This window comes from Psammomys obesus, unplaced genomic scaffold (genome assembly GCF_907164565.1).
Source record: "Psammomys obesus unplaced genomic scaffold, mPsaObe1.curated_primary_1811, whole genome shotgun sequence".
Classification (NCBI taxonomy): Eukaryota; Metazoa; Chordata; class Mammalia; order Rodentia; family Muridae; genus Psammomys; species Psammomys obesus.
In genome coordinates, this window is record NW_026596039.1 from 19367363 (window position 1) to 19385529 (window position 18167).

General features: G+C 52.9%; 1 protein-coding gene across 3 annotated transcripts; it reads right to left on the bottom strand.

The window, feature by feature from the left end:
* Positions 1–283: 283 nt before the first annotated feature.
* Ccdc33 (coiled-coil domain containing 33) lies at positions 284–13712 on the bottom strand. Of its 3 annotated transcripts, none has more exons than XM_055622120.1 (10): positions 13644–13712; positions 5256–5418; positions 4891–4982; positions 4585–4716; positions 4402–4495; positions 3344–3510; positions 2885–2986; positions 2049–2135; positions 1576–1689; positions 284–471 (listed from the first exon to the last, which is right to left on the bottom strand). In XM_055622120.1, the coding sequence occupies exons 1-10, from the start codon at positions 13710–13712 to the stop codon at positions 355–357; spliced, it is 1137 nt and encodes a 378-aa protein (XP_055478095.1). In that variant the 3' UTR covers positions 284–354. The 3 variants fall into 3 exon arrangements, with proteins under 3 accessions (XP_055478095.1, XP_055478096.1, XP_055478097.1); XM_055622122.1 differs by lacking the exon at positions 284–471 and adding an exon at positions 555–617; XM_055622121.1 differs by lacking the exon at positions 2885–2986.
* Between the last annotated feature and the right edge of the window lie 4455 nt (positions 13713–18167).

Genomic DNA, 18167 nt, shown 5'->3' on the forward strand with positions numbered 1-18167 from the left:
CTCTGAAGACCGAAGCCTGAGTTAAAGGCTATCAGACACGAAAGGTTGGGAGCTGACAGGAAACATGGCCTCTCTCTTGTCTTACACAGAGCTCGGCTTCAGACACCATATTTCCAGTGTCCATGGTCCCTCTCCTCAACACTCTCTGGGGATCATTACTGCCTTCCAGGTCAGACAGCCTCAGAGAGCCCAGAGCCCAAGCTGGGTATAAAAAGAACAACTGGTCTGCCGCCAGCCGCCCACAACAGGAAGGAGGCAAATGCTTATTAATTTATAGCATTTATTAAAGACATCTTTGGGGGAGGGTGACTCCCCAGCACATGGGGAAGGAGGCCTGTTCCAGGCTCAGGGCTCCTAGAGGTTAGCGGTCTCGGTCTGGGAGTTTGGGAGTCTGTTAGGCTTCAAGTCTGAGTAGGGCAGTGAGGGTTCCAGTTTGGCGGGCTGCTGGAGATCCGTGGCCGCTCCAGCATTCTGAGACATACAAAGTAGGGCAGATGAGCACATCCCCATTCCCAGGGCACATTGCCTCAGGGTATCTTGCCTGGCAGGCCATGCTTCTGAGGATCCAAAACCCAGGAGGCTGTGACTTCTGAATAGCTTTGGAGGCTGTTTTATCCCTGCAGGTGGTAGATGCCTGGTTTCTCTGGGTCCCTAGGGCTAGATGAGCTTGCAGAAGTAGCCCTGGGTTCCCTGGAAGGCCCTCATCCTTTAGGTTCTGCCTATGGGTGGTAGAGCCTTGGCAGCAAGAAAAGTACTGTTAGCTTGAGGGTAGGAGAGTCAGGACCTTTTATTGTAGGGCGCGAAGTCCCCAGGGCAGGCCTCGTGGGGGGACAGCTGTGGGTGGTCTATTTGTTCCTGGGATGTAGGTGATGCAAATCTATTAAGGCAGCTAACCACTCCTTTAATCCCAGCACTTGGGAGGCAGAGGCAGGCAGATCTGAGTTCAAGGCCAGCCTGGTCCACAAAGTGTGCACCACCATACCTGGCTGCCAATTTCTAGTGCAATAGATTTCTCTGTTTAGCTGCCTTTTTTTTTTTTTTTTTTTTAAAAAAAAGGTTTTTCAGCTGGGTGCGGTAGTGCATGCCTGTAATCCCAGCACTCAGGGAGGCAGAGGCAGGTGGATCTCTGTGAGGTTAAGGCCAGCCTAGTCTACAAAAGCAAGTCCAGGACAACTAAGGCTACACAGAGAAACCTGTCTTGAAAAACCAAAAGAAGAAGAACAACAACAAAAAGAAATTGGGTGGGAAGAGGCACAAGTTATTGTATCCATGTGTGATGCCAGAGTAGAGCCAGAGATTCTAGTAATGCTTGTGTAAGCCCTTTCTCATCCACAGTGATCTCATCCCAGAAGTCTACCACAGTGGATAGGAAAGGAGACATATTGGTGACATTCCTATTCCTTCAGATGTGTCACTTGAGTATCCACTTTGCTCACAGTAGGACCTCAGCTCAAGACTTCTGATACTTAGCTTAGGACCTATCCCCCAAGATTTTCGGGGCCCAGTGATTTGGGGGTGGGATGGCTTCTAGCCTATCACCTAGATCTCCAGGGACTTCTCTGCCAGGTCACTCACAGGCTGATCTGTGATGATGGAGTTTGGCAGGTTTCCAAAGCCGTGTTGTTGCTCCTGAAGCCGTATGGCCAAGTTTTGCTTCTCTCGTGCCCAGCGGCGAGCTGAGTCCTCCAGCTGTAGACATGGAAAGGGGCAATTGGAACACCAGCACTCAGCAGGGCTCCTCCTCCTGAGCTAGAACAGAGTTTGGGCCTGTCCTCTAGGAAAAGGCAACGCTCAGGCAGCAGTAGAGGTGAGGGACCAAACGGCCTGAGACACAGCTGGATCTTCTCTACAGTCCTTATGGGGTCCACACTCTGAGCTGAGTCCACACCAGGCTTTGAATCTGTTCACAAGGCTGACCTGGTCACATACTGAACCCTAATTCTATAGTCCGACATTGAGCATTGACCCTACTTGCATGCTAAGCCTTGTCCCTGGTCATAGGCTGAACAGTGAGCCTGTTCCGGCCGGATCAACCCCAGCCACCTTACCTGGTTTTCCAGGGACAAAATCCGACTTTGAGCTTGTTCTAGCTTGGCCAGGAGGTTAAACTTGTCTGAAGTACCTCCAAGGAGATCCTGTGGAAGCAGACAGTCATGTAAGGCCCTCACTGGGAGCTGAGGCCATGAGAGCTGAGGAAACATAAGTGTACTGCAAGGAAAACCAGGCAGGGGTGGAGTTCAAATTCAGCTGCAGGTACAAAGCCTCACTCCCGGGTCAGGGCCTTTTCCTTAAGATCTTCACAGGGCTAGAGGCACACTTTTTCCCTGTGTTGTTTCCTATTCAGATTCAAAGAATCTAACATTAAAAAAATTCTTTTCTTTTTGGTGGGATCACATAAAGTCAAGGCTGGCCTTGAACTCACTATGTTGTGAGACCTTGATTTCTGATCCTCTTGCCTCCATCTCCTGAGTGCTGGCATTACAGGCATGTGTAGGTTTACGAAGTGCTGAGGACCGAACACAGGGCTTGATATAGACAAGCCCTCTGTCAGCTGAGCCACACCCCCAGCTCCCACAGGAAGCTTTAACATAGCAGCTGCTTATGCAAGATGCAGTAATGAGTCCCTTTCCATACCCAGAATGTGGTTGAGCTGGGAGTCTTTTAGCAGAGGGAAGGCTCACCAAAACACAGGATGCCCTTCTCTCATACTTTATCTGGCTGCCTATGTGTTGGGACATTCCAAACAGAACTCATTTCCTGGGATGAAGAGAAACACTCACCCGTGTCCTCTTGCCACCATAACTCCAAATATTGGCTTTGAGTTTGTATACAGCAGGGGCACCTGAAGCAGCATGGCAGTGGAGCAGTCCCCCAGGACACCCACCTGTGCTGGCAGGGTCTCTATGCACCTGGAGTGTCCTGGGCCATTTGTGTCTTGTAGATTCTCTGCCAAGTCTCCACCTGCTCCCAACTCCCTGGGATCCACCTGGGATGGAGAAATGGGCTCTCCAAGGCTGCAGCAATCCCAGAAGGCTCTGAGAGTCCCATGGTGGGAGGGTGTCCAGGTGGGAGCAAGCCAGGTGACAGGTGGAATCAGGGTTCAGGGGTCAAGGGTGAGCTAGAGCTTTGCTCTCTCCCAGGATGCCAGATGAAGGTTAGACATTCACCTTAGGAATGCACGTGCAAAGACCAAGTATAAATGTTCTTAGAGGTGTTGGGTTCCAGGAAGCCCAGATTCTTGGCTGAATCTTTAACTTGGCCCATGCTGGGGATGATTGTGGGGTGAGTACCTGCTGACCGGTACCGGCAAGGCTCAAGCTAGGCCCATGTTGGCAGCTCTTACCGGCAGGGCCTGCTGCTGCAGGATGATGGGGGCTGACTGCTGGCGGTTCTTTTCCAGCTCTGCCCGCAGCCTCGTGTTTTCTGCCAGCAGCATGGAGTAAAGATCAACAGCCACGTTCTCTCCTGTGGGGCCCAGGTGAATGCCAGAGGCTGTGAACACGGGGAAGGCTGTGAACATGGCCACAAGTGCTTGTGAGATGAGCTTTTGTTGCTTCTATGTCCTATTTGCTCTAGCATTTTGCGCCGTTCTGCTCCCAAGCTATCAATGGAGTCAGGTCCACGTCCCTCAGGCTGTCATCCCAGGCTATTTAGAATCCTACTTTGTTGTTTTCCCCACATCTCTCCCTACTCATCTGTCCTTGTATCTGTCTCTCTGGCCACTCTCTGGTCCTTTGAGCTGGTTGTCACCCTACATAGACTCTAGGTGACTTAAGGCTCCCTAAGACTTTCCTTGTTTTATAAAGACTTTCAGACACCCAGTGCCTAACCATCAATGGCCCAGGGCCAGGCATACAGAGCATGTCCCCACATGACCAGGGAGATGATCGAACCTGATAAAGTGTTATCTTGTTCCTTTCTGCTTACCAGAGCCATATTTGATTGGCAGTTGTGGATGGCTGTGGGTTACACCAATGGGGAAAATAAACTGATACCATCAGTTTAGTTTTGTCTGTTTGCTTTGTGGAGGCAGAATAGAAAAGATGCCAAGTGGTGAGGAAGCTAAGGACTTGGGGACTGCTGCCTATGAGGTCGTCCACATGGGAAGTCTTTCTCTGTGCCTGTGGTTCATGGGGCCTCAACCCTAGAGGTTGAAGTCTCTTTCTACCTGTCTTGTGTCCTAAGAGGCTTCCTGGCAGAAGGAGGGCTCTGAGCACCTTGGAAGCTCTTAGTACCTGAGAGAAGAGAGGAGTCATGCTATGCTGGGCATCTCTCTCTAGCTCACAGACAAAATAGAGCATTGGCCCCTCTCTGAAAGCTCTCGTGAAGCTGGGGGTAGGGCAGGGCGAGACAAAAGCTGGAAAATCACTTATTCTGATCTACACTGGGGAGCAGACCCACCCACATTAGGCTTCTCCTGTGGCCTGTTTGATGGGGCTGGCTCCTTCCTCTCCCGGAGCCTTTCTTCCAATATCTGCTCCATCTTCTCAATCACCTGGCGACAGAGACCAAGACTGGGCTGGCTTGAGAGCGCCACACCCTCTAGGCTGCTGCTGCTCCTCCACAGCTTGCCCCGGCACCTGCCTTTTCCTGGTGCCTCACAGTGTCCTCCAGGGCCTTCATCTTCTGCAGCTTGTCCTGGTACCTCCTTATCTGTGCAGCCTGTGGCTGCTGGGCCTGGCACAGAAGCAGCAACTCCTTCTCGCGATCATTCTTCTGCAGGGTGGAAGTGAGTGGGTACCTGGGAGTTGCCCCAGCCACAAGGGCACATGTGGGATCCTGCGGAACCCTGCACTGGCCGGCTTCCCTCCCTGCTTTCTCTCTGCTCTGGGTACTTCTCAGGACTCTGCCCAGAGGCTCTGCCCCTCTGCCTGTCAAGCCCTGGCTTACCCGAATCAGCTCGTTCTGCAGATGCTGCACCCTGTCTCGCAGCCTCTTCATATCCAGTTCACTCAGCAGTAGGTTCTGCTTCATGGACTCGGCTGGAGTGGGAAGACGCTGGCTCAAGAGTAGGTAGAGGCAAGGGCACTCCAGCTCTGGAGCTCAACCCAGGTTTTCTGTTTCCCTCCCTAAGCCATTGCAGCTGGGCAGGTTGTACAAGTGTGTCTACAGTGGGAGGGGTGGGAGAAGTAGGGGGCTCCTGATACAGGACACACATCTGGAGAAAGCTCCCTACCACCCTGACAGTGAACAGGAAGAGCCCTGGGCTGTGCTCAGCCCAGAGCCTGGGCCCCAGCAGGTCTCCAAAGACTTACCCAGGTTCTCCTCCTCAGCTCTGCTCTGCTCTTCTTCTATGCTCTGCTGTGTCAGCTGGCTCCTCAGCATGCGGTTCTCCTCCTCCAGGATGTTGGCCTGCTTCCTCAGTGCTAGGATGTCCTCTGCCATCTTCTGCATGGCCCGCCGGTAATTGTTCATCTCCTATAATCCCAGAATCCTCAGCTGAACCCTTCCCTGATCCCCCAGCCCCAGGACCCCACTCTACATTTGCACCCACAGCGAGCCACTCCCAAGAGCCACGTTTCCAGGTTCTGAGTAAACCATAACTACTTCTTCACTTTCTCTTACCTGCTCCCTCTTCTCACCCAACTCCTTCCCAGGAGGAGCCTCCTAGACTGCCTACCAAAGCCACTTGGGGGCTGATCTACCATCAGCTTCCCAAACAGCCTAGCATCCAAGAAGAGACACCAAGTAGACCCTGAAGACTCAGGTAAGGACTCAAGGTCAAAGTCAGGATCCAGATACAAGATGGGGGAGGTGCAGAGGATGGGGACAGGAAGCCAACTTAGGTCTGGAAGGGCACTAATCATAGTGTTGATGTGCCCTTGGCTTCTCCCACATCCTAGGCCTCCTACTAAGTGCTTTAAATGCTTGTCTCCACTCAACTCCCCAAAACCCTATGAGATAGGTATCACTCTCACTTTACAGAGGAGGAAACTGAGGACAAGCCCCAGAGAGGCTAGCAACCTACTCAGTGACAAGAGTAATGGGTAGTAAAATCAGGGTCTGAAATTCAAGCCTTTTGGCGCTTGGGCCTGTTATTGTTATTTGTTTGTTTTGAGACACAAAACAAAACTAAGTCTGTCCATATATGCACAAGGCAACCAAGCCAAATGTCTGTACAAATTTACGTGTGTGCCTGTGTGGGCACATGTGTGTGCTCAGTCTTGGGTGTCAACCTCAGGAATGAGATCCACTCCTTGAAATAGGGCAGTTTCTCATTGGCCTGGAGCCCATCTATTAGTCTAAATTGGCTGGGCAGTGAGTCCCATGGGTCTTCCTGTCTTTATTTCCCTCATGCTAAGATCACAAACACCCAAATCTCCATGCCTGGCATTTACATTGTTCTGGGCATCAAACAAGAGACCCTGCATTTGCACTTTACCTACTAAGCGTATCGTGAGCCCTGAATTTTCTTGTCAGTCAGATTCTGTACTGTTACTACAAGTTCCAAGCAGGCCGTATCTTAAGACTCTCCTATCTATCAATCTGTCTATCTGCCTATCTATCTGCCTATCTATCTGATCCAAGATACAAGCCAGAAAGGTCCTGGAAGAGAAACAATCAGAGTAGGGCCTGGGAGGGAATAGGGAGGAGGTAAATGAGCTCTCTGAGTTGCCTGTGGACTTCCAGGCTGTAGAAGCCTTGCTCTTGTGGGTGGGCCTCACAGGCCTGGCTCTCAGACCTCAGAAAGCACAACTCTATATCTAACTCTCCCCGGTCTCCTTCTGCCTAGGGGGATCAGGCTATATCCCAGCTATAGCCTCCCACCTGCTGCATGCTGGGGCAGAGCTTGTAGGAGAGGGGGTCTCCAGTCAGCAGGAACGTACCGGAGACCACTTGTTATCTGCCACTGCTGTCTAGCCTTCTGGCTATAGTCCCTCTGACTGGTGCCGGTGTTGGCTCTATCTCCCTAGCATCTGCTGTGGCTTTCCCAGCTATCTGCCCATCTGGTATCCTCCAACAGACCCTGCACGAGGACTAGACCACACACACACACACACACACACACACACACACACACACACATACACTTTGGAGTCAGGAACATGTGTGGAGCTTGGGACCTCCTGGAGGCCCACATGTTGCTGTGAGCTCAAGTTGGGCTGTGCAGGTGTTGAGGGAGACGCCATTCCCAGTCTGTCTCATTTCTGTTTCAATGGCTGTTCTACCCCATAGACCCTTCCCCTTTCTTTCTCACCACCCAGGGCTTACTGGCTCCTCTCCACTGGCTGGTTTTCACTTCCAGGCGCAGCCCATGACTGACTGGATCCAGAGTCCAGACCTCTGCCAGAGGAAGCCTCTGCCATTTCAACAGAGGAGATTCAGCTCCTGTCCTTCCCTAGCCTGCCTCAACTTCTTATCATCCTGTCCTGATTACAACAGCCCCAAAGGAGACTATTAGCTTGCAGGGTTATTGCCTTGACCCATACACATTCCCATGTCCACAGATACATGTTCAAGAAAACACGTTCAAGGATGCTCAATGCAGCACAGTCTGAACACTATGACTTCCCTAGTGTCTGGTCTGGTTATAAGGAATGTCCTAGAATTACTCATCCCTATACAGAAAGAATGCCACACTGTTGTGAAATGAAGAGAGCTTGTGGGCCGTTAACACAGTCCTGACCTTGACTGGGATGGGATGCAGACATGCACGTGGAAGGAATCCTGGACAAGAGGTTGTCAGTCCCTTGACCCATCCTGTAGGCTCTGGTCAGCCTACTTCCCATTCAGGGGATTATCCTTAAGGTCCCACTGTTACCTGTCTCTATAGTTCTGCAGTGTGGGGGAATTAAGCATTGCTCTGCCACTTATACCATCCCCCACAGATGAAGAAAACAGAGACCATGACAAAGAAGGAAAGAACAGAGGGAGAGGTTGGCTTCTGGTGTGGTGGCCCCCTGCCTCAGCCAGCAGGTCCTTCTAGAGGAGGATCAGTGGATCCCAGGTGGATCAGTGGATCTACCCCTTGAAGACGAGCCCTGTCTTCCTTCCCAGCAGCTTAGCTCATCCTTGTCTGTTCACCCTGGGAGTGGGGTTTCCCTAGGGGGACAGCGTGGGCTCCTGGCTCACCCTCTCTACTCTGGCCAGTGCTCTGTTTCTGTGGGGACTTCAGTGGCCCCATTTGTATGGTCAAGCAGCACAGCTGGGCCTGAGAGACCACAAGGTTTAAGCTGGTAGCCCTGATCTCTGGCCACAGTCTGCAGCTAGGCTGCCCTCAGGGCCACGTTCTGCGTCACATCCCAGCCTTGAAAACACACAGGACACCATGTTCCAGATTGTCTTTATGGTCCTGCTCTCTTGTTGCCTCCTGGGGGAGGGGCAGGCATGTCCTCAGAGGCCATTACTCAAATGCCACTGTGCCTGACCCTGAGGACCCCTTGCACCCTGCTCATCCACTGATACTCCCCACTATGGCCCTGACCCTCAGAGCCTGCCAGGGTGAGAAATGAGAGCACCAGGCTCTAGTTTCCCCACTGTCCAGGAATATTGGCAGACTTTATTGAAGCCATGCCACCTCATGGGCCCAGGAACCAGGGTGGCTGTCTATAATGGGAAATCAGCCCCCTAGTGTGACAGGAGGACAGTAGGAAAGTTAGCCCTGGCCCTGGCACTAGAGTGCCTGGCGATAGTAATTCCCTTACCCAACTCACTTTAAGATACTTCAAAAATATTATTCCAGAATGGCCCTGGGCCCTAGGCCCAGAAATTCTGCTTACATGACGAGGCCCAGTTTATTGGACTGAGACCCATTTCCACCAAGGAGGAAGGTGGGGATTCTCTGACAAAAGCCCAAGGAAGATGCTCAGATCCCAGTCAGTGCTTATGGTAAAGTCTGAAGCATATCACCCAGTGGAGATTTCCAAACACACCCCTGGTAACCACCAATTCATATAGTCAGAATAGCCCTTGTGCCACGACAGTGCAGAAGGGGAAACTGAGGCTGGAAGTGGTGTGCCTAAAGCAAGGCTTGCCGAGTGCCACTATGTACAGGTCTGGGCCACGCGGGACCTTGACCAGAGCTAAGCTAGACAGTCCTTGTTCACAGTGGTCCGCTCTACATCGAGGAGGTGGCAGACACTTCCTGTGTCTGTGGCAGAAGAGGCTTCCAGCAGGCCTGTCCCTCCCAGCTCAGGAAACCTGGAAAGCTTCCTGGAGGCAATGAGGACCTAAGCTGCTCTCAGAGTATGGGCAGGTGGTACCTTGAGGGAGGGGCTTCCAGGCAGAGGAGATGTTGTGGGGAGGGGAGGAATGAGGAGAGCAGCAGGGCAAGCCAGAGAAGTGGACTCAGGGGCCTGGTCTCTGCTGCAGGAAACTGAAGGGCCCACGCTGGAGGGCTGTAATAAGGACTTGCTGGCTGCTAATCTACTAGGGATAGATGGCTATAGGGGCCAAGAGTAGTGCTGGGTGAGAAGCAGTGGGCAAGATGAAGGCAGGATAAAAGTGTGGGGCCCAGCGGAGGGAGCAAGCAGATGTTCAGAGTTGGGGAATGGAGACAGAGGAGTTGGTGGCAGGTAGTGAGGGCTCTCAAGATGGGAACAGCCGCCAGAGGGGAAGAGGAGTGGCAAAATCCAGATGGCCCAGCCAAGTCCACAGGGCCCCCTGAAGAGTGCTGAGGCTGTGGAAAGTGGTGACAAGGCTGTGCAGGGATCTGGGCTCGGCAGCCCTGCTTAGTTAGGCCCCATGGCCCTTGCTGGCTGACACAAGATGCTGGTGTGTGGTTTGTCTTCATGGCCGCCAGAGGGCAGCCGCCGCCCGCCAATGCTCTGCTTCCAGTTTGTCCCAAGAAGAGGCCAAGGCTTCACCACAGCTTGTGTTGAAGAGAAAGCTGAGTGTTTCATGAAATATCTAGTCCTGCCAGAACACACGTCCCTTCTCTAGGTGACCCACATGTCCTTCTCAGACCTGCCCTGGTCATGATGGGTGCCCTCTGCTGAGAATTGTCCATAGAAGCCAGAGAGGTGCCTGAAGTCACACAGCAATTCTTAAACCTCAGCTGGGTCCTTTGTTAGCTCTTGGGAAGGTTATGGGATAGAGCTTGGAACAAGACCCATATCTTAACTTCTCCCACAGAAGAAGACACTTGAGGCTGGCCCTTGTGAACAGAGAACAGCTGAGAAGAAAACATTATCCTTCTCCCACGTGTACCCAAATCATTGCAAAGAGAGAAAATTCTTCTATCCAAGCAACATAGCCATGAACACTCCGCCCAGGTGGAAACCTAGAGGTCCCATCCCACTCCCCTTGCTGAGGAAGAAGCTGGCCCAGAGGAGGAAGGGCTGGCTGGTCTTTGCTTCATTCCTAAGGGGCATAGGTACAACTGGATGTTTGTGAAGAGTGTTCTGTGGAGCTCCAGGAGCCAGGCCTGGTGGAAGCCTGAAGCTCTACCCTGCACTGACTCTCTGGCTGCCCACCGTAGCTCCCAGCCATCTGTTTTCTCCACACAGCCAGCTGCTTCGTCAGGCTCCCTGAGCTCCTGAGCTGGGTCCTCTCAGCCTTCCTCCCTGGTGGAGGACAGGCTGAAATGCTATTCTCTTCCTCTCACTGAGAGGTGGAATCTAAGTGTGTGCCCTATGTCATTCCCCTCCACACCCCAAGTAAACTGGATGGTGGCCTTGGAGACCCTTAGGAAGTGGGGAAATTCTTGAAATTCTTCCCCTCTCCCAGTGCCCATTGTTTTCCTTGGGAGAAGTCCAGATAACCAGGGGGAGAAGGGGCCATGCTAACTCAGCCTCAATGTTCTACCCCAGCCTCCAAGTCATGTCCACCAAGGACACATTAGAGGCTTTGCCTGCTCTGACCGGCAGCCACCCCTAACCCAACACGCATGGCTGACTACCAGGGACAAACCCACACAGCCCCACAGCTTCTCAGAGGGCTTATAACTTCCCTGCTCTCCTGTCTCTTTCAGGTAGCCACCGTTCCTGTCACCTTGTCATCTTTTGACACATAGAGCTTCCGTGGGTCTCTCCGGATGCCAGAGACCTTCCTTGTTAACTTTGTCATGTTTAGAACTTTATAAAAGAACGAATCCCATTTTTTTAAAATAAAATAGGAACCTTCAGCTTGTACAAACTGGCACTGGCCTTGCCCAGTTCCTGAGAACAAGGAGCTTGGAGTTCACTCCAAGGAACCAGTGCTGGGGATAGGTGCCCTGAGATTTGCTGGAAGAAGCTAGTGTTGTCCCAGGGGTTGAAGTTCAGTGTGGCTGGGCAGTTCCTGTGCTCACAGGAACATCTAGTACCACTGGAGTCCTGGTCCCTCTATCCTCAGTCCACCCAGTTAAAACAAACAAACAAACAAACAAACAAACAACAACAACCTTCCTTCCTGCTGACTGTGGGTGTGACAATTAGCCTAGAACCAATGGCCTCAGCAGCTCTACTCACTTTCTAACTTTACCACCAGAGGTCAGGCAAGGGCCCTCAAATACCCCATCGGCTGGGCGGGGCCCCTGAAGCCCAGAGCTGGGGATCAGGCAACAGTCGGTGGCCTAATGGGGGACTGCAGCCCTGCAATCCACCACACAGAGGGCAGCGCTGGGGAGGACTGCGGCAGGCCAGCTCTGCATCAGGGCTTTGGCTGGAGGTGAGAAAACCACGGTGGAGCAACAGCCTCGGTGGTCCCTTTTCTGCCTGTCACTGCCTGAAGTGACCCCAGCTTCCCAAGCCCCGGCTCAGCTCTGTTGGGATCGGGAGGTCTTTATCCTTAGAAAGATGCCGGTAGCAGTGCGGGCACTTGCCATGCATCGACACCACTTACCTCCGGAACTAAATAAGAAGCCAGAGATGAGAGAGGTGTCTCTGGCCAGGCAAAGGCCATGACCATGAAGCCGAAACCCTGGGCTATTGTGGGTATGGGACTTCATCCAGCCTTCTGTTCTTATCCTTTGCTCTGGGGCCTTTGTCAATTTTGCCCAGTCTTTAAGGTTATACCTGCGGTCCTTTTCCCCCAGGAAGGCCCTGGGAAACTTTAGATTTAGAGCCTGGTCTCTGAGGCAGAGGTGGGGCTTGAGTTGATGATGTGGGATTTGAAATGTGAGAACATCAGGGGCCTGGAGGCCAGCACAGATGCAAGGGCTTGGATATCATAGCCCACAGGTGAACCTCATAACACACAGGTGGACAGCATAGCACACAGGTGGATATCATAGCACAAAGGTGGACAACACAGCACACAGGTAGATGGCCAGAGAGCTGGAGCAGACCCGGTTTTTCCAGCCCGCCTAACTATCCAGGGTGGGTTGTGTCCAGGGAGCCAGCCCCAGGAGCTCTGCTTTAGCACAGAGAGCAGATGGGAGCCACAGCAGGTTCTAGAATAGAGGACCTATTCATCTGAAATCGTGTTCATCAAATAATTTCCCTTGACTAACAGCTGGGCCTCTGAACCGCAACGAATCCATGCAAAGTGCTATTGCAAACAGTTTCCTTTGCTCTATATTGCTCTCCCAGGGATGGGGACACAGTAGCTCCTTTATTCTGTCCAAGGTTACAGCAAAGAAACAAAAGAAGCACAACTGTGTTTTCTGTCTTCTGTTCCTTTCCTTCCCAAGCATTAGAGAAAGCTTTTGTGCTTACCTTCCTGAAACTCTGAGGGTCTACAGGGCCTTGGCCTGCACCTGACCCCAGCCCCTGTCTAATTGGCCCCTACAGGAGGCAGGCTGCCTCATTGGACCAGGCCAGGACCGTGGGGCTGAGGATAGAATGGGCACAGAGGTGTGTAGAGCTTTCTGAAAGGTGCCATCTAACTACATGGTCCCATGCCCTGCCCCCAGGTCTCCCTCAGTCATACCCAGCTTTCAAGGCTCCCCTCTGGGTCCTCCTCCAGAACAACCCTGCTCCCCCTACCCCCCAAGCCAGTGTCAGCCTTCCTCTGGGGTTTGGCTCATGGTCCTGCCTTTGCTGGTAGCAATTTGGAGCTGACCTAGCCCTTGCCCTCAGACAAGGGAAGTCTAGCGCTGGGGCTGGGGCTGTGGAGGGGACAAAGCTCTCCCCAAAGTGACTCTGACCACCCTATCATAAGGAACCCTTCCGTGTTGGTCACATCCTTATTCCCCTGCCTCTGATAATATTCACAGGGTGAGGCCAGAACCTGGCTTTCCCTCTGTCTTTCTCAGATGCTGTCCACTGACTACCAGGAGCCCCTGTCCGTGTTCACTCATCTGTACACTATAGGGTGCTGCCTTCTGGGATGGACCTCTGGGGTTAGAGTGAGAAAGGTCACCATCATTAACCCCACTCTACCTCCCCAAGCCCTGGCCTGCAGCCCTGGCCTGCTTCCCCTAAAGCCCACATATGAGCCTGGCAGCACAGGCTGAGGTCTGGGGCTACACCTTCAGGACACCATAGCTGGGGTTCAAGTTAACTAGAGACAGTGTTCACTTAAGGGCATTTTCCCACCAAAGGCCTGTTTTCCATCTTCTCTGGGTTCGGGTGTGGGCTCTAGTGGCCTGGGTTGAGACTGGGAACCTCACTGGAAGTTCCTGAGACCAGGACCATCTAGGAGTGGTGTCTTGGCCCTCCCCCACTTACCTCCTACTCATACAGGCTCTGGGAATGCCTCTGCTGGTTGCCTGGCAACATACCCCTACACACCTGCAGCTGACCCATCTCCCAGAACCAGTGGGTGTGGGGCAGACTTACAGAGCGGCTTTCAACTAGGCCCAGGGCAAACTTGGGGGCTGGAGGGGCTGGCTCCCCTGGCTCCCCCATCTGTGCTGATGGCAGTTCTGTTCCCAGGATGGGTCCTCAGGGACTGTTGCTACAACAAGTGCCTGCTTGGTGACTGGGCCCAGCCCTGAAGCAAGCAGGAGGCAAGCGTGGGGCCTCTTTCTTTGGTTCTGGGGTAAGGGACACTTGGATGGGGTGATAGAATCGGGCTTGGCTCATTCCTTGGCCAGGGAATTGCAAGGAAATGACAGGCCTGGGAAAGCTGCGGGAGTCCTTCAGGACCTTAGGCTTCTGATACTACGACTTAGGAACCCTCCTCACTGTCCTCCAACTCTGTCTTCCCTTTCTGATTGTCCCCCTTTTCTGACTACACTCTTGTCCCCTTCTCAAATCTCTTTTCCCTCGTCAGGCTCCTCCTTGGTCTCCCTGAATGTCCTGATACTTTCCAGGCGCTGCACCCCAGTAGCCCAAGCTGGGCTCACCCTCCTCCCACAGCAACAGGGTTCTCCACCCCACCCGTGCTCCGAGGGCCTCCAGCTCTGCTTTCCTGACAGTCTGGACAAATTCCTTTCCTTTTAGTTCAGTGCAGACATGGGTGGATGTTTTTGAAAGGAACTCTCTAGGAGAGGAAGCAAAGGAAAACAAACCCAAACACCCCAACCCACCACCTAGAAACGCAGGATCACAGAGGCAGGGCTATCTACCATAGCCGCCTGAGCCTGGTTACAGATCCTTCCCTGGGGCAACAGCCTGGGTACACTGCCCCCTCCTTGGGCATGGGGCAGGGTGGTGGGTGGTGTTGCCGTTACTTGCTAGCCTATTGGTCCCGGGCATATGTAGCTTAAAGCTTTTCACGATGGGACCCCATCAGGAGCCAACAAGATGCCTTGACAGGAACAGGGACTTCATAAAGATGTAGTACTAGTTTAATGAATCCTTACAGAAAACTGTAAGGATTCTCTGGAATTTCTGGGGTGGCATAGAATAGTCTGAGTCAGATACCTCTACTTCAAAATCTCTATCCCCAGGGGCCTCTGGCCCCTGTCAGCATTGCTGTCATACTCTGGAATAGGGAAGACTCACATTGCTTGGCTTGCTTGCTTCATTTGTCACTTAATTTTCCTTTCTTTTTTTTCTTTTCTTTCTTTTTTTTTTTTTTGTGACAGGTTTCTCTGTGTAGCCTTGGCTACCCTGGACTCTTTGTAGACCAGGCTAGCCTCAAATTCATAGAGATCTGTCTGTCTCTGCCTCCGTGAGTGCTAGGATTGAAGGCGTGCGCCACCACGCCTGACTCACTTATTTTCGTAGTGCGATGAGGGTGGGGAAGAAGTGGGACATTCTACCCCACTCATGCTGGCTTAGTGGGGTGGAAAGACTAAGGGCTCTGCTTCTAATTAGATCAGACAGGTCAGTCAACACCTCTGGGCCTCAGCATCATTCTGTGAGATGGAACGCGTACTGCATCCGTCAAGTGGGGCTGTCAGAGGACTAAGGTGGCTGTGTGAAGCTCTGCTAGACTCCACAGCACATAGGAGAGGCTCCGGGGGACTCTGGAAGGCCCAATCCTCTCCAACAGGGAAGTAAATGTGAGGCCTCCCTGACTGTAAGTCACCCAGCAGGCACCAAAATACAGGCTAAAAAACGCCCCAATCCTTCCTCTTGGCCTCTCTGCTGCTGCTGCCTTCTGCTGTGCACCTTTCCTGCCCACAAATCCAGGGCCAGAAGCCCAGGAGGAGGTCACTGTGCCACTGATGGCTGCCCCCTCTCCCAGCCAGCCTCCAGCCGTTGTCCCTGAGGGGACCCTGGACCCCTTGTCTGCTGCACTGCCAATCGATCCAATGCTCTGCCATCCTCGGGCGTGCCATGAATTTTTCATCAAAAGCCCGTAGACTTTGGGAAACGCTCAATTAGAAGCACCATCAATAATGTACCACGTGGAGGCATCCACAGGACGCAGCCAGGCCCCAGACGTGACTGTCTTCCAGTCTGCTCCAGCAGGAGACAGTAGGCCCAGTGCCCCCTCGGGGGCCCCACTCTGGATACAGAACAAGCACAGCTGCTGTGAGAGAGAGGCAACCACACCCTTGGCTGCTCGAGCCAGATCCATGGAGCCCAGGCCAGCCCCAGGAAGACTAGCCTGACTTGGGGTGTTTTGTCGGTAAAGTGAATACTGAAGAACGCCCACAGCTCTCTCCTTGCACTGTGTGGCACAGTAAGATGCCAGACAGCTACGTGAAGAGTCTGGTTGGGTGACTTTTGTTTTTGCGGACCTAGTGAGCGAGTGGCTTTTCAGGATCCGAGGGAGCAGGGTATGTCCAAGGGTGGGTGGAGGAGGCAGAGGCAGAGAGAATAGAGATGGTGGCAGTGTCTCTCGGAACTAGAGGAGCATCCTAACAACTCCCAGGTCAGAAGGCTGTGCTGAAGGTGGGGCAGAGTGACACACACCTGTTAATCTTGGCACCTGAGAGGTGGGCAGGAAGAGTGGGAGATGGAGGCCACCTGGACTACACAGAGTTCCAGGCCAGCCTGAAATGCAAAGTGAGATCCCATGGAAGAGGGAGGAAAAGGAGGAGGAGGAGGGGGAGGAGGAGGAGGGGAAGGAGGAGGAGGAGAAATCGTGCTGGGGGCAGAGCACAGACTTTGCAGAAAGAGCAGCTTAATGATGCTACCTAACCTCTGTTCTCTGGGTAGCATGATGGAACCATCAGGCCATGGCTTCTCCTGTCCCAACCCATCCAGAGGAGCTGTCCCACTCTTGCTAAACTGAATTAGACATGGCTTCTTCGGCCCTTTCCAGTCCTGTGATCCAAAAGTGTCCCTGTTCTCAGAGCAGGGACCCATCAAATCCAGGCTCTTGGGAGCAGAGCTGGAGTCAGGCTGGAACACCGGGATACCTGTGCTCTGGGATCACTGGGTGTGAGGACAGAGCTTCTTCTGCATGGGCAAGACCTAGCCTGCTGGGGTCAGGTTGGGGTGAAGGGTTACAAGGACCTCAGACCAAGCTTAGCTTATCAGTTTGAGGAGCTGGGGTGGGCAGGGGGGAGGAGGGACAGGAAGCCACCTGTCTCTCTTTGGTGATCCTAGTTTGACCTTCCCAGAGAGCATGGTTGCAGGAGGAAGGCTGCTTGTCTCTGCTAGGCAGCCCACCTGAGGGGGATGCCGGGCTCAGAAGCTCTTGATAAGGACACATGAAAAGCACAGATGGTGCCAACAAGTGCAAATTAATTGAGCAAAGCCTGTGTACACAGGCGCTGTGAACAGGCGGTGACAGGAGGGGAGGGGCTGGTGGGGGCAGGGCGGGGAGCAGGGAGAAGCCTTAACGAGCACTTATCGATGTCTCGCTGGATCCACAGCCCAGAGCACAGTTATTGACAAAACCTGTCTATAAATCTCCTAGCCATGTCTCCAGAAGCCTTAATTACGGGGCCTCATTACCCTTCACACCTCTAGGCTCCCGGGGACCAGCCTGGACAGGCTGACAATGCTGTGGCTGATTCATGACAGCCTTGCTGAGCCTCCCCATGAAAGGTGCTCAGCTTGGGATTCCTGGGACAGTTTGGAGCTCTATGTCCAGAGGAGCAGGTGGGGTTCAGGCGCCCGGGCTGAAGGCAGGGTGTGGAATGGATTTTGAAGTTCTAGACATAGGATACAATTTCTCCAGTTACTGCTGACTCCAGTGAATACCTCACCTCTCTGTGCTGCAGGTTACTCCTCCACAATGAGGAAGGGATTGTAAGAAGACTGAGGGGCAAGGTCTGTCTGTGTCCAACACTCACAATATGAATGTAATGCTGTCTGGTTACTGCCAGACCCTGGGGCTCTCCCAGCACCGTGCAATGCATCCAAATCTGAATACAGGTAAACACAAGCATTGTCCCAACCACAAAATGGCCCAACCTCTCCCACTCCTGCCTAACAGGAGGGACCTGTTAGGCAACCTCACCAGTGACACTTTTAGCTTCACTCATTTATTCCTTCCTTCTAGGTGTGAATTAGCAAGAGAGTAATTATATTCACGGAACTGTCTGTCCCTTCATCAGCATCGCCAGCTGCAATTACAGGCCTAATCTTTCCTGCCATGCTCAGAGAGCCCTGAAGCTGCCCCAGGAGCTCCCCACACCAGCCAGTCAGCTGACCTGGAGGGCAGCAGCTGTGTTCCTGCGGGGATGGACAGCCACCCATTTGCTCCTTTGCACATTCTCTTTAGGAGAACATACCGTCTAGGCTTTAATTGGAGGCAATTTTTACCCCTTTCCCTGAATTAGTCTTGTGAAACTGTGTGATTGTGGCTTCCTATTCATTGTCCCCAGGGAGGCATCTGGCCAGAAGAGAAAGTCTGGGTCGGGGGCTGTGGAGGGGAGTGATCCTCGTGGTCTCTGCCTGGTCTCTGCTTGGGGACAGGACCACTGGCTGTATGTCTGGGCCTTTTGATCTGGTGATGCATGCAGGCTGTGTGTGTGTGTGTGTGTGTGTGTGTGTGTGTGTGTGTGTGTGTGT